At 43.0% G+C, this 13,035-nt stretch overlaps 1 protein-coding gene across 7 annotated transcripts in view; it reads right to left on the bottom strand.

Moving 5' to 3' along the window:
• Positions 1–13,035, bottom strand: part of LOC309342306 (uncharacterized protein) — a 477,018-nt gene that overhangs the window by 195,980 nt on the left and 268,003 nt on the right. For all 7 annotated transcript variants that reach the window (XM_081862832.1, XM_081862829.1, XM_081862830.1 and 4 more), the window contains one exon: positions 7,427–7,500. In XM_081862832.1, coding sequence (XP_081718958.1) covers positions 7,427–7,470 — 44 coding nt within the window. In that variant the 5' untranslated portion in view covers positions 7,471–7,500. The remainder of the gene's footprint in view (positions 1–7,426; positions 7,501–13,035) is intronic.

Here is a 13,035-nt window from a genome sequence, read left to right as displayed (position 1 = left end):
TGTTAAACCTCATCAGCTGGAGCAAACAGAATATTATATAAGGCAGCAAATGGACTAACAGCCTGGCTGCAGGGGACTGTTGCTCCTTTGCGTCTTTATGTACGTAATAGCCTCCAAGTTGTATGTGGTAAGGCATTCCCATTCATTAATTGCACAGTTTTTTGTGCACATAAATTATTGTATAAATCGTTTTACAAAAATATGCTCTTCTACTTTCTTTAGGAAATACATGGAAGTGTTGTATCATCTCTTACTGCTTCTTAAGAAAGTCTGAAGTCCTGTCTCAGGGATTCTTTTGATTTAGCCAGACAAGGCTGGGCTGATTATGGTTTAGGTAACCAAAAAGTAAAGAATGTGCCTTTAAAAGTGGATTATAAATCTGTTAAATAACTAAAATGTATGGTGCAATTCAGTGATGACAAATTTTACCAAAAGAATGCCTCCAAAAGATGGTGCATTAAGAGGCAGTTCAATGACTTTGGTGTTGTTTGTCTAAGGCAGGGGCCAACTCCCAAGAGACTGCAATTTACTCACAGAGTTAAAAACTGGCAGGGATCTAGTCAGTTGTTGATCTTTTTTTAGGGAGCCAAAGTTGTTAAGCTTCTTTGGGTTTAGCATTGATCTACCAGTGATCTACCACAGATGTCCAGTGATCTACCCAGTAGATCATGATCTACCTGTTGGACGTGCCTGGTCTAAGGCAAAAAGTAGCTTAAGGGCAGCAGTAGCAACACAGCCACACAAATGACCTATAAATAAGACAACTCATGCTGCACAATGCTTTGTTAAGACACACCTACATCACTGTATGCTGACCAACAGACCATTCAGTTGCACCCACGCTAAAGAGTGGCATGGAACTGAATATTTAAAAATGTCATTCTAGTATATTTTAGTAGTATATTTTTGCATTTCCTTTTGGGCAAAAGTGAATAAAATTAAAAGAAAAAAACATTTCAACTGACAATTTAAATATGACTTCAAATCTTAACACAGCTGCTGCTAGTGAGCATCCTCAATACATGTATCCTGTCATTAGGGAAATCAGAAGTCCCTTCTAAATACCCTTCCTGTCTGGTTGTTTATCAGCTCAGACATTACATTCTTTTGTAAACACATTGCAGAAATGCTATAGGGAAAAGCAAATGGCAAGAAGCAATTTCGGTTGTGTGTAATCAATACACACAGAGCTTTATTTTTATGTCAAATTCATATGCACTACTTGATATATTTAAAGACAAAGGGGAATAGTTTCACAGGGCAATTTTTGAGAGCATTTAGCGTTTGGTAGGAAAAGAACTAGGTAAACGGCTAAGGGGAAGAGGTGGGGGGTCGAATGCTTCAGTTCCCACATCTGAAAAGCTAGCACTAGAAATTTGGAGCAGATTGATCTAGCCCTAAAAGTAAGCATAATAAGGATGAAAAGAAATATTTAGTCCTAATATTAACTATTTCACAGAAGGAAATTCAACAAAGAGGTGCTTGGGACAGAAGGGAAGGTCCTTCTTTGTATCTCACACCATAGACTCTGTAACTCACAGCTGACCAGAACAATAAGCCCATCCACAGCAAGCTGTGAAAAGCTAAAAAGAGACCTCCCCGTGCTCATCTTTTTTTAAAAAAAAAAATGCATCCAGATTCACCATCTGCTAGGCCCTCCACAGAGTTAACGTATCTCTGGGCATTTGAGACATACCAGGGGGCGGGGGGGGGGGGGACACACAAGTCCCCATGCACATTGCAATGCCAGAGGTCCTTGGGGAAAAATGGGGTAGCCATAGGGCCAGGAGAGGAAGCCGGCACACAACATACATTAGTAACCTCTTCACTCATTTTTGTGCATAAACTCAGGGAGGTTAAAAGAAGGTAAAATGCTGGATTCTCCCCCACTCCTTTAATATACATGTGCAGTGTAGTGGCAATGATAATCTGTGTAACTAATGATGAATAAATGCAAAGGATAGTAGTTGTTATTTCAAATTAAATTTCCCCGGAATAAAAACACGTGTACAGTTCTGCACATAGTAATTCAACTATTTTACACCAAGGCACAAGTCTAAGGGTGCTTTTGCAAGGCAATTTATTGTGAACTCGGTGCTGGTCATGCATGCAAGTTTCGCATAGAGTGAAGGCAACGTCTTCTTCAGATGCGGTGTCATATTATTTTTCCATTAAATCAGAAACACTATTACCATTTCCACAGAAAATCCAGGTATTTTTTTTTTTAACCCAGCAGAAATGATAAATCTGGATAAAATAGAGATTAGAAATGGGGTAGCATTTTGATGAGCACGACATTGTGGAAGTGCCCTACATGAAACCCATCCATTACAAACTCGAAACCAATTCCTGACTTGTTATATTATCTGTTCAGACTTGTAGCCCACTCTAGGTCCATGAGCAAAGGATCACAATAGATGACGGGGTTTGTCCTAAGGCTACCCAAAAAGTGAAGACTGAAGCGGAGAGGTAACCCACAAAAGAAGGCCAGGCTGCTGTTCTTCAAGCATTCTCTAGAAGAAAAGAGATTTCTGGCAGATGCTTTTTCTGTTTGTCATGCCTGCTAAAATTCTCTCTTCTTTGTTACACTTTTAAAAATGTACAATGCTCCTATCCCCCTTTACATGTGGAAACAGAATGTGAAACACAGCTTCCCATGTTAGAGTCCTACACACCACACTGACTCTCTTTTTCTCACAACAGTTTCATTCATGTGAATGAAAACATAAAACAAAAAACAAACGTGATTGTAATTATGACCCGAATACTTGGAATGCTAGACATGAGTTGATTTTGATCTAATTGACTTTCACAATAAAAGCAAATACTCCAGCCAGACTAGTTTGTGGATTAGACTGTAATGATTTTCCAATCTATTCCAGGTACCTTATTAGTTTCAGTCTATGAGCCATGATTCTATGTCTATTTTGAGCCATAATTCTATGTCTGTTTTGGGGGTAAAATATACTATGCATTGTAAAAGTCTTTTTGGAGCTAGACAAGTTGACTGCAGTAATAGCTGGAACCTACTGAAAAATTGATCTATGTGGAATTAAATGTGCTAAGTAGCTTCTAAATTACACTGCAAGCTGATGCACTCTTAACTTGGTCCTGAAAATCATTATTACATATATCAATAATGATTTCCTATGGGATACAGAAAGGGGGAGAAAGGGTTTTCCAAAGGTGGAAATGACTAGCAGGATATTCCAGGGTTGTCCTGATGAAAGAACAGGTGGAACAATGTCGTGGACACAAGGACGCTTTGCAAAAGGAAATTCCAGGTTATATGGCAAAATGAGTTATTGAGGGATACAGAATGCTTTTGAAGCATGTAGGGAAGAGGATGTGGGGAAGAAGAGGTAAAATTTAGACTTTACATGGACTGAGACAAGTGGAGGAAGGAAAGGAGGCAGCATAAGTTGTTAACACAACAACATTTATTCAAGTTGTTCTTGATATTTTCTAGAATAACAGGAAGGGAGTGAACTATAAACCCCATGAAGTGCTAGGGTTTAAACTTCTTCCTGTTTTTTTAAATATAGAAGAATCTATCTAACACACACAAACTTACTTTTAATTTCTTATTTGTGAATTTGGATTATACTTGATGACTCCCCAAGGAGAAGGAATTTCAAAATTGTGGAGGAGCCCTTGAGAATGGAAGAACCCCCAACGCAGCATAACCTTGATTAAGTCAAAATTTAAGGAAGTCCCTGTTTTCAAATGGGAGAAACTGCCAATATCTCAGTAGCAAAAGGTACCAGATTCAATCTACAGCCACTCTAGGTAGGTCTGGGGAAAACTCCTGCCTCAATCCCCAGAGAGCCACTAACAACACTGAGAGGGGGAGCAATCCAAACTCCCTATCCCCCGCCCAGTGAAAAAGGGGGTTGGATTGCTCTGCCAACTGGGTGGATGGTCTGCTTTGGGCATAACCTTATCAACCAGATGGAGTGAACAGAAGGCATCCTTGATCAATGGAAAGAAGCAATAAGGTGCTCTCTCTGGTACACAGAGGTTAAGCAATTTAAGGTGTGGTGTCCTAATCAAGCAACTGAGTTGTGCTTCAAAGAAAGCAATGCAGGCCAGAAACACTGGTGCTACTGGATCTCCTCAGTGTGCTTATATCCAAGCTACTGACATGGAAGCCACTTTGAAGCATACAATTAATCTCAGGTGTATGTGTTCAGAGGTGGAGCAGCAGTTCCAGCTCCTGAGGTGCCCACCCGCAGGGTGCAGGCACGAGGGGTGGGGCGCAGAGGATTAAAAAGCCTGCTACGGCACCCTAGCCCTTGCTGCTCACATCACCAGAGTGCAGCGGCGTAGCGTGGGTTGTCAGCACCCGGGGCAAGGCAAGTAATTTGCGCCCCCTAACCCGGGGCAAGGCAAGTAATTTGCGCCCCCTAACCCGGGGCAAGGCAAGTAATTTGCGCCCCTAACCCCTAACCTGCCGCCGCTGCCAGCTTCTTCTTGCTGCTGCCTGGGCTGGGGTATTTACGGTAAGGTAGCCACGGCGGCGGGTCCGTGTCAGGTGATCTGAGGCGAGTTGCCGCTGGCACTGCCGCCCAAACGACGCCGATTGCCCGGAGGAGGAGGAGGGCAGAGAGGCGAGGAAAATGCAACATGGCCCAGCAGCTGCAGCAGCGGCAGCGGCGGCGGCGGGGCTGTGAGGAGGGGCTGCCTGGCGCGCCCTCCGCGGCCCTGACACGCGGGGACCACGGCGAGCACTGAGAGCCGCTGCCTGCCGGACGCCTTCAGCCCGGACGCGCGCACAGCTCGTCGGTTCCACGAAACATGGGGCTCTGCTACAGCCTGCGCCCAAGGCTCTTCGGCGACTCCGGAGGTGGCGAGCGCCCCCCCCCGAAGTTGCGCCCGGTGCGGCCGGCTCCCCCTGCACCCCCCACGCTACGCCACTGCCAGAGTGACCCTCTGGATTGGAGCCAAGCAGGGCTGAGCTGAACTGCCTACCTGCCTGTACAGGTGGAAGCCCAGCCAACCAACACAGCACTTGGCAGGTTTGAAGCAGGTGCCCCCAGCATGGTCCACTGCTCCTCTCTGGAGACATTGGTTCATCTGACGTCCAGGATAGGAGTGCCAGGCTGTACCACACTGGGAGTGTCTGCGCCTGGTTTGTGCCCCCTCAAAAACCTGTGCCCAGGGCCATAGCCCCTCTGGCACCTGTACAAGTCAAATTAATTTAGTATAAGAAACGTGCAGATTAAAACTTGCAGTAATATGAGCCTGACTGTATGCTCCGTGTCCCACTGAAGTCCAATGGTCTTGATCTTTTGCAAAGACAATTTAAAGAAATACTATAGTATGATGTATTTGTGGGCAGGATTTGAACTATGAGCAATAGAAGGAATTAGAGATTATTGTGGTCTTACTATGGTAGAAGAGAGAGAAGAGAGAGTGCAGCAAGGGGGAGAAATAAAAAACACAATGGAAGATGGGGTGAAAAGTCGACAAAAGAAAAGAAAAAAATATTATGTACAGTGGTACCTCGGGATGCGAACGGGATCTGTTGTGGAGCCCCATTCACATCCTGAACGCAATGCAACCCTCTACGGTGCGTGCACGTGCCGTGTTTTGCCGCTTCCGCGCATGCACGTGATATCATTTTGAGCATCTACGCATGCGCGAGCGGCGAAGCCTGGAAGTAACGAGCTCTGTTACTTCCAGGTTGCCGCAGAGTGCAACTCGAATGCGCTCAACCCGAAGCACATTCAACCCGAGGTATGACTGTATTAGAATGTATATGTGAATTTTTAAAAAGTTTAATAAAATATAACTCAAAAGGAAAGACCTTTTGCAAAAAAAACCAAAAACCCTTATAAGCGTCTTCTAATGTATGTATATATGTATGTATGTATGTTTTTTTCAAATGCAGGCTTCTGCTTTCTCCTTCTTGTTTTCTTCAGCTTGAGGTCCACTTTCCACTTTCTTCTAATGTAAATCAGGAATGGAGAACCTCAGACTCTCCAGGCCTCTCTTTCTGCCCAGGTTACACCCCCTACCAGCCCTCCTTGAGTGTTTTGCCTGGCTGGAATGTGTTCTTCAGACGGAAAATTGGAAAGTGGAAAGCGGCCCTCAAGCTGAAGGAAATAAGAAAGGGAAAGCAGAAACCTGCATTTGAAAAAACAAACAAATATTTGCACAGAAAGCCATATTGTAATCTGCCTCCTAATTTATTTTAAAGATGGATGGACTTCTCTCAAAGTAGGAAGTTGGGCTAAATGACCTTTTGATACCTTCCACATTTCGAAAATGTAATTAATAAAACTATTTAGTATCTGTCTTTCTAGCATTCATGGTGGAAGGCATTAAAAATAAAACCAATAACACATATTTAACAAACATACTATGATTCCATACCACATACAGATATAATCACCGCACAACATACATATCATAATGATACTGTTGGGAGCAACAGTTGAAGTTTTTGTGTCAAAGCACCGTATCAAAAAAACATTTATTATAGAACACCATCAAACCTCTGGTCTGCTATTATTTGTGTTTACTTATAATCAGAACTTTACCAATTGTTTCAGTTATGCTTTTCATCCCACTTACAGAGCCTATATACTACTACATATAGGGTTTAAAATGTATGTAAAGCATACTACATTAATTAGTAGTAGCCAATTGGCAATGGTAGTAATAGCAACAGCAGAAGTAGTAAAATAAATGAGAACATTAAAAAAACCAGTACTTAATGCTAAAATTCCCTGACCTATCATCAATGTTTAGAGTACAAATTCATTTTAACTAAAGTACTTTTTTTTTTTTTTAAAGTAAATATGTCAGAATCATCTGCAGGCTGCAACTATCTCAGCTTAGATGACAGCATTTCAAATCATCTCAATTCATCCACGTTATCAATTAAACAAACATGATGCCATTACCAAACCCAACTGCAAATATTCAGATTCCTTCCCCCCCCCCCATCACACTGAAGGTTATCTCCCTGGTAGCTCTGGAAAAAAAAAATCAGGTGACAGCCATTTCCCATGATGCTTTAAGGGCTGTCAAGCTGTCCATCAAGTTGTCACCTGACCAATCGTTCCCATGGTTCTTTTAGACTCTCCGTATGACAAATTGAAAGGCGCTATTATCTGCTTGTGGTGAAAAGGAGCTGCTTCAGCTTTGATAAGATATCACTAGTCCCAGGTGAGAGGAGGCTGACAGCACATCAAGACAAGACAACACATGGAAACACTGAACACAGGAGCCCCTTGGTTTACAAACATCTGTTGTCATTATTTATTATCCTTCTCCCTGGTTTTAGTTTCAGACTTTGTCCTATGCTGGCTTGAAAGAAGGCACTCCACTTTCAGTAGGCAAGTCTGAACGGCTGCTCTTACCACAGCTACTGGGTGCTTAAAACAGGCAAATAACAACAGCCGTTATAGCTACCTACCTTACTTGATACAACTTGTGCTTGAAATGTTCTGGGAGTCTCATGGTGAATTATTTCAGAAGAAATGAGAAACCCTGAAAGATAGGAAGATTCCTCTTTTTTTAGTTGCCTTTAAACTCAACAGTAAATGTTGATATCTGTGTTTATTAGGCAGTCCTTCCTATCCCAGGATTTGTGGTTCCTATCGCTCAGTCTTAGCACGAGCACCCAAATTTATCTTTCAGAGCTCTCAGACCGAAAACAATGTGTTTGTTATTTATTGTGAGGTGGTGACAAGGATAAAATGTAGCTGGTTGCTAACATCCCCACCTTGTGTACAAATCTTTTCTTGCATGCAGTTTCATAATGCCACGGAGGTGTATTATCATTTTGGATAGCTGTGCCAGTCAATGATTAGGGGAAGACAGTTCAATTATTTTGTAAAAGAAAATTGGGGTTAGGAGGCAGGTCAAGAGGAATAGGCACACCTGAAATATATAGTGAATGACTCATGACAATAAGGTTTCAATAATATGGAAGTTCAACAGAGGATGAAAACACACACTCCGTAGCATCAAGACACCAGAGACAGGGATTTCATGTGACCTTGCATAATCTCAAGCACAATACTTTTAAATGGAGGCAGTTCACACTTTCAGCTAAGGGATAAGTCATTAAGAGCACAATCAGCACATATACAGCACAATACTGGGGCAAGGGGGGTATTGTTTTTGTTGGTTAGCATGTTATGTATTTTTGTGTTTTTATATTGTAAACTGTCCTGTGATCCTTGGATAAAGGGCGGTATAGAAATTCAAACAAATAAATAAATCCACTAAGTTTAAGGGGGCTTTCTTCCAAGTAAGTAGATGTAGAATTGCAGCCTTCGTGATACCAATGGATATTTCATTGCGCTGCAGCAGAGGGAGAGAAGGAGGTCACTATCAGTTGTGCTGAAAGACCAGCAATGTTTGGCGCCTCCTCTCCTGGAACTGTTTTCATTCTAGTTGGTTATTCTAAGAACTAAGCCTCAGTCTGTCAAGTTTTCAGGTAAATAGCAGAGTAAAAGTGCTTCAAATAAAAAAATAATAATGCAGGACTGAATCAGTGTACAGTAGCATGTTTGTGGTTAATCCCAACATGCTAGCAATCACCTATTATCCAAATTGCTTTACAAAACTTCTCATATATACTCCCCACCTGCAAGCTTGGGACAGCATGTTTTGACCCACATGGGCTCCCTGGAGTTTGGAGCTAATAGCTTGAATTATCACATCATGACACCAAGAACCCTCCTGCCTCACAACTACTAAAGACGCTAAAGGTATCATTTTATGATAGTGTGGTATGGTGTTTAGTGTGCTGGATTAGGACCTGGGAGACCTGAGTTCAAATCCCCAATCAGAAGTGAAGCTCACTGAGCTAGCTGCTATCTCTCAAACTTAACCTACCTTACAGGATTATGATAATTTTCAAGGAGTCGAAAACTTTATTCATGGAAACTGGAGGGCACGAAAATCGAACAAGTACACAAATTTAAATATTTAGGAATTTATTTTCAATATAATTTAGGGTGTAAAGCGCACGTTGAATATCTTCAAAACAAGACAAAAGCCCTATCACACTCCCTCCTCCGTTTTTTCTACTCTGAGGGGGCCTTATTCATCCCTGCGGCCTTGAAAGTGTATAGCGTCATTGTGGTGATGGCCACAATGGCCTATGCTGCACCTTTATGGGCTGCCTTTGCAAACCTCTCTCCTTTAGAGTCACTTCAAAGCCAATTCTTACGCCGACTTTTAAAATTACCAACATGCGTAAGTAATGCGGCTATTCGCTTAGAATTGAAGATCCCCTCAGTGGAGTTAGTTATATGGAGGAGAGTTTTGATTTATTGGATATCCCTTTGGCATAAACTCCCGAACCACTATCTCATTCAATGCATGTGGCGAGATGACTTCACAAATTTGTGGTCAGGGAAAATCCATGCCAAATTGCTGTCCTTTGAGATCTCGCCCACTGAATTGCTCAAACTGGATCTGAATGTGGCAAAAAGGTGTATAAATCAAAGGCTGGACGATGCGGAGTTATACCAAAATTTCGTAGCTGGGGGTGGAGCCTGCTCGCCGTTAAATATCGGCATAACCCCTATCTACTGCGCTCCGTCCTACTTAACAACGCTTATAGCCGCGTCTCACCGATATGCCTTCATTAGAGCTAGGTTCAATGTCTTTCCAACAAACGTGCTGAGACATAGATTCACTAAGGGCCAAGTCCCTTCAATGTGTGCTTGTGAAATGAAAACATCTGAATCTCTACATCATGTTATGTTTATCTGCCCTTTGTACAGTTCAGCCCATGCTAGTATACTAAACCCCATAATCCAGCCTTTGGCTGATAATCCAGTAGACCTACAGCTTGCCTGGGTTCTTCAAGATGTGGATCCTTATATTACCCTACAGGTTGCTAAATTCCTAACAGCCGTCCTCTCGTACAAGAGACGGAATGGAATGTTAGCTGATTATTGATAGTTATAAGAATTTTCTATAATGGCATCAGATACCGATTTTAGTGTAGTGCCAAAAAAATTTACTTTTAATTTTAAACTTTTCTTATGAATGGCTAATATCTGTCCTTGTGAGTTGTGATATATTATTTGTGGCTTGTACGAGTCCGCTGTTTTATTTTATTTGTTCTGTTGTGTCGTGTTTCATGATGGGCGTAAAGCCGAATAAACATTTTTTGATTGATTGATTATGATAATATCATGGAGGGCAGGGGAAACCATGTGTGCCACCCTTCCTATTTGGAAGACCAGTGGAAAATATAATGGTAATGCTACAGTACCATTATATATACAGTATTGCTAATAGTAATAATAATGGTTGTACTCTGCAATGGACTGAATGAGGAGAGAGATATGAGAACGTAGATATGAGATATGAGAACGTAGCCAGCTAACTATTCAAATCCCCACATTTCTAAATAGAGGCTTGTGCTATTTTTGGTAAGGTATCATCCCTTGTTGCTACCACTGCTATCAGTGGAAAGGTTAAATTCAAATAGTGGCCTCTGTGCCTGAATTCCTAGTTATCTGGATAGGACTGAGAAATGAGTCCTCACAATTGCAGGCCATTAATCAGCCTCTTTTGTACTTGGTGGCAGTTTGAGAAATCAATCTGACTTATTTCAATTCTAAAGAATTTGCTCTTATTTTAAAAAAGAAATATTACATGGGCACACAAATTGATGTGGAACAGACACAAGAAAGATACCTTTAAACCACATGAAAATGCATTTTGGTAAAACAAATAAACCCACCTCATAATCTAGGGCAGAGGTTTTCAACCTGTTTGGGTCCATGGCTCCCCTGACCAACTACATTCTTCCTGCAGCACCCCTGTGGGGCTCAGGAGCCCAGTTATGTCACCCCTTCCTGCAGAACTGGCAGCCCCTCAACCCCTTTTCAAACAGCCTCCCTTGTAGAGAGTTCTCTCCTTGGCAGCCGCAGCTGCTGCCCCTGGTTTCTGACCTGCCCGCCCCCCCCCGCCCCAAAGAGAGGTGCCTCCTCACACAGTACCCCCTGGCCAGCCCCAGAGGCACCATTTGCCTAGGGAGCTTGTAGCCAGGGCCGCTGCAACTAACAGCTGTGCAAACCTTTGGGAGGCAGAGACGTGAGAGGGCATCAGAGGAAGAGAGGAAAGGAAAGAGGGACAGAGGCCAGTGTTGCCTGTGGCACCATCACTCAAGGCACCCCAGAGTGCCACGGCACACTGGTTGAAAACCGCTGCTCTAGGGCAAAATTGTGCTGGTCACTTCTTACAATTCCTATCTCTATAGTTGGTCTCAGAAAAAGACTGCAACTATAACAGACTGTGAAGTATTAAATTAGTTCCATGTGGTATAAAAGTCTCAAGTGTGGTGTAGTGGTTAAGAGCGGTAGACTAGTAATCTGGTGAATTGGGTTCGCGTCTCCACTCCTCCACATGCAGCTGCTGGGTGACCTTGGGCTAGTCACACTTCTCTGAAGTCTCTCAGCCCCACTCACCTCACAGAGTGTTTGCTGTGGGGGAGGAAGGGAAAGGAGAATGTTAGCCGCTTTGAGACTCCTTCAGGTAGCGATAAAGCGGGATATCAAACCAAACTCCTCCTCCTCCTCCTCTTCTTCTTCTTCTTCTTCAAAGAACCTCTAAACATCTTTGTAACAATACACATTTGTCAATGGGGTGAGGTGAAGCCATTTGCCTCAGGTGGTAAATTTGACCCTCTCCGTCTTCTCCCCATGCCCACTGCTGCCAGCCCTGCCTTCACCCTCACCGATACCACAGCACTGTTGCCTTCACCACTGTGTCATGGCAGCAGTGCAGGCGCAGCCACAGGTGAGGGTGCAGTGGCAGTGCTCCAGGCACAATGGCAGAGGCAGGGAGGGGGCTGCACTGTGGTATGTTGCCTACTGTGGGAAAATGTCTAGGGCCAGCCCTGTTTGCGCAGTGTTTGTGTCCAGTTCTGGGCGCTACAATTTAAGAAGGATATTGACAAGCTGGAATGAATGCAGAGGAAGGCAACCAAGATGATAAAAGATTGGAAACTAAGCCGTATGAGGAACAGTTGAGAGAGTTGGGTATGTTAAGCTTGGGAAAGAGGAAACTGAGAGGAGATAGCCATTTGCAAATATCTAAAGGACTGCCACATGAAAAATGGAGCAAGTTTGTTTTCTCCTGCCCCAGAGGGTAGGACCAATGGATTCAAGTTACAAGAAAGGAGATTCCAACTAAACATCAGGAACAACTTTCTGACACTAAGAGCTGTTTGACAGTGGAACAGACTCCCACTAGAGGTGGTGGAATCACCTTCATTAGAAGTTTTTAAGCAAAGGTTGGATGGCCATTTTTTTTTTAAATTTTATTTGTATCCCACTCTCCCCAGCCAAAGCCAGGCTCAGAGCGGCTAACATCATATAAATAAGACAATATGCATAATACAATATACAATATGCAAATAAAATAACATTCAACATTCATTAAATAATATAGAATAATATTAAATATCAGCATTTCAAAATTAAACAGAAATCCACTCAACAATTACAATAAGTAATTTCTAAACTCCAATCAATAAAACAACAGCAAACCACAGTGCACAACATAATACAATACAAAATAAGAAGCAGAGACTGGAGGGTGGGGCAAGGCAGGTGGAAGGAGGCCTTGCCTGATGGAGTCTCTCCCCTCACAGTTCTTCCTCCAGGCACAGCTTCCTTATGAGGAGACCCAGGGCCGGAGGGTGGGGCAAGGCAGGTGGAAGGAGGCCTTGCCTGATGGAGTCTCTCCCCTCACAGTTCTTCCTCCAGGCACAGCTTCCTTATGAGGAGACCCAGGGCCAGGGGGTGGGGCAAGGCAGGTGGAAGGAGGTCTTGCCTGATGGAGTCTCTCCCCTCACCATCTGTCATGGATGCTTTAGTTAAGATTCCTGAATTGCTAGAGGTTGGATAAGATGATTCTTGGGGTCCCTTCCAACTCTACAATTCTATGATTGGGTGTAATGTTCAGCATCCTGAAACTTTCAGAGTTGCTTTTTTATCTTTAAGCAAGCTTCTAGTTGTTAAAACTGCAACCTGAAACCACATGGGTTCT

This window comes from Podarcis erhardii (genome assembly GCF_964252035.2).
Source record: "Podarcis erhardii genome assembly, chromosome: 5".
NCBI lineage: Eukaryota > Metazoa > Chordata > Lepidosauria > Squamata > Lacertidae > Podarcis > Podarcis erhardii.
Note: the sequence above shows the minus strand (reverse complement) of the source record. Positions and strands in the feature narration are given on the sequence as shown.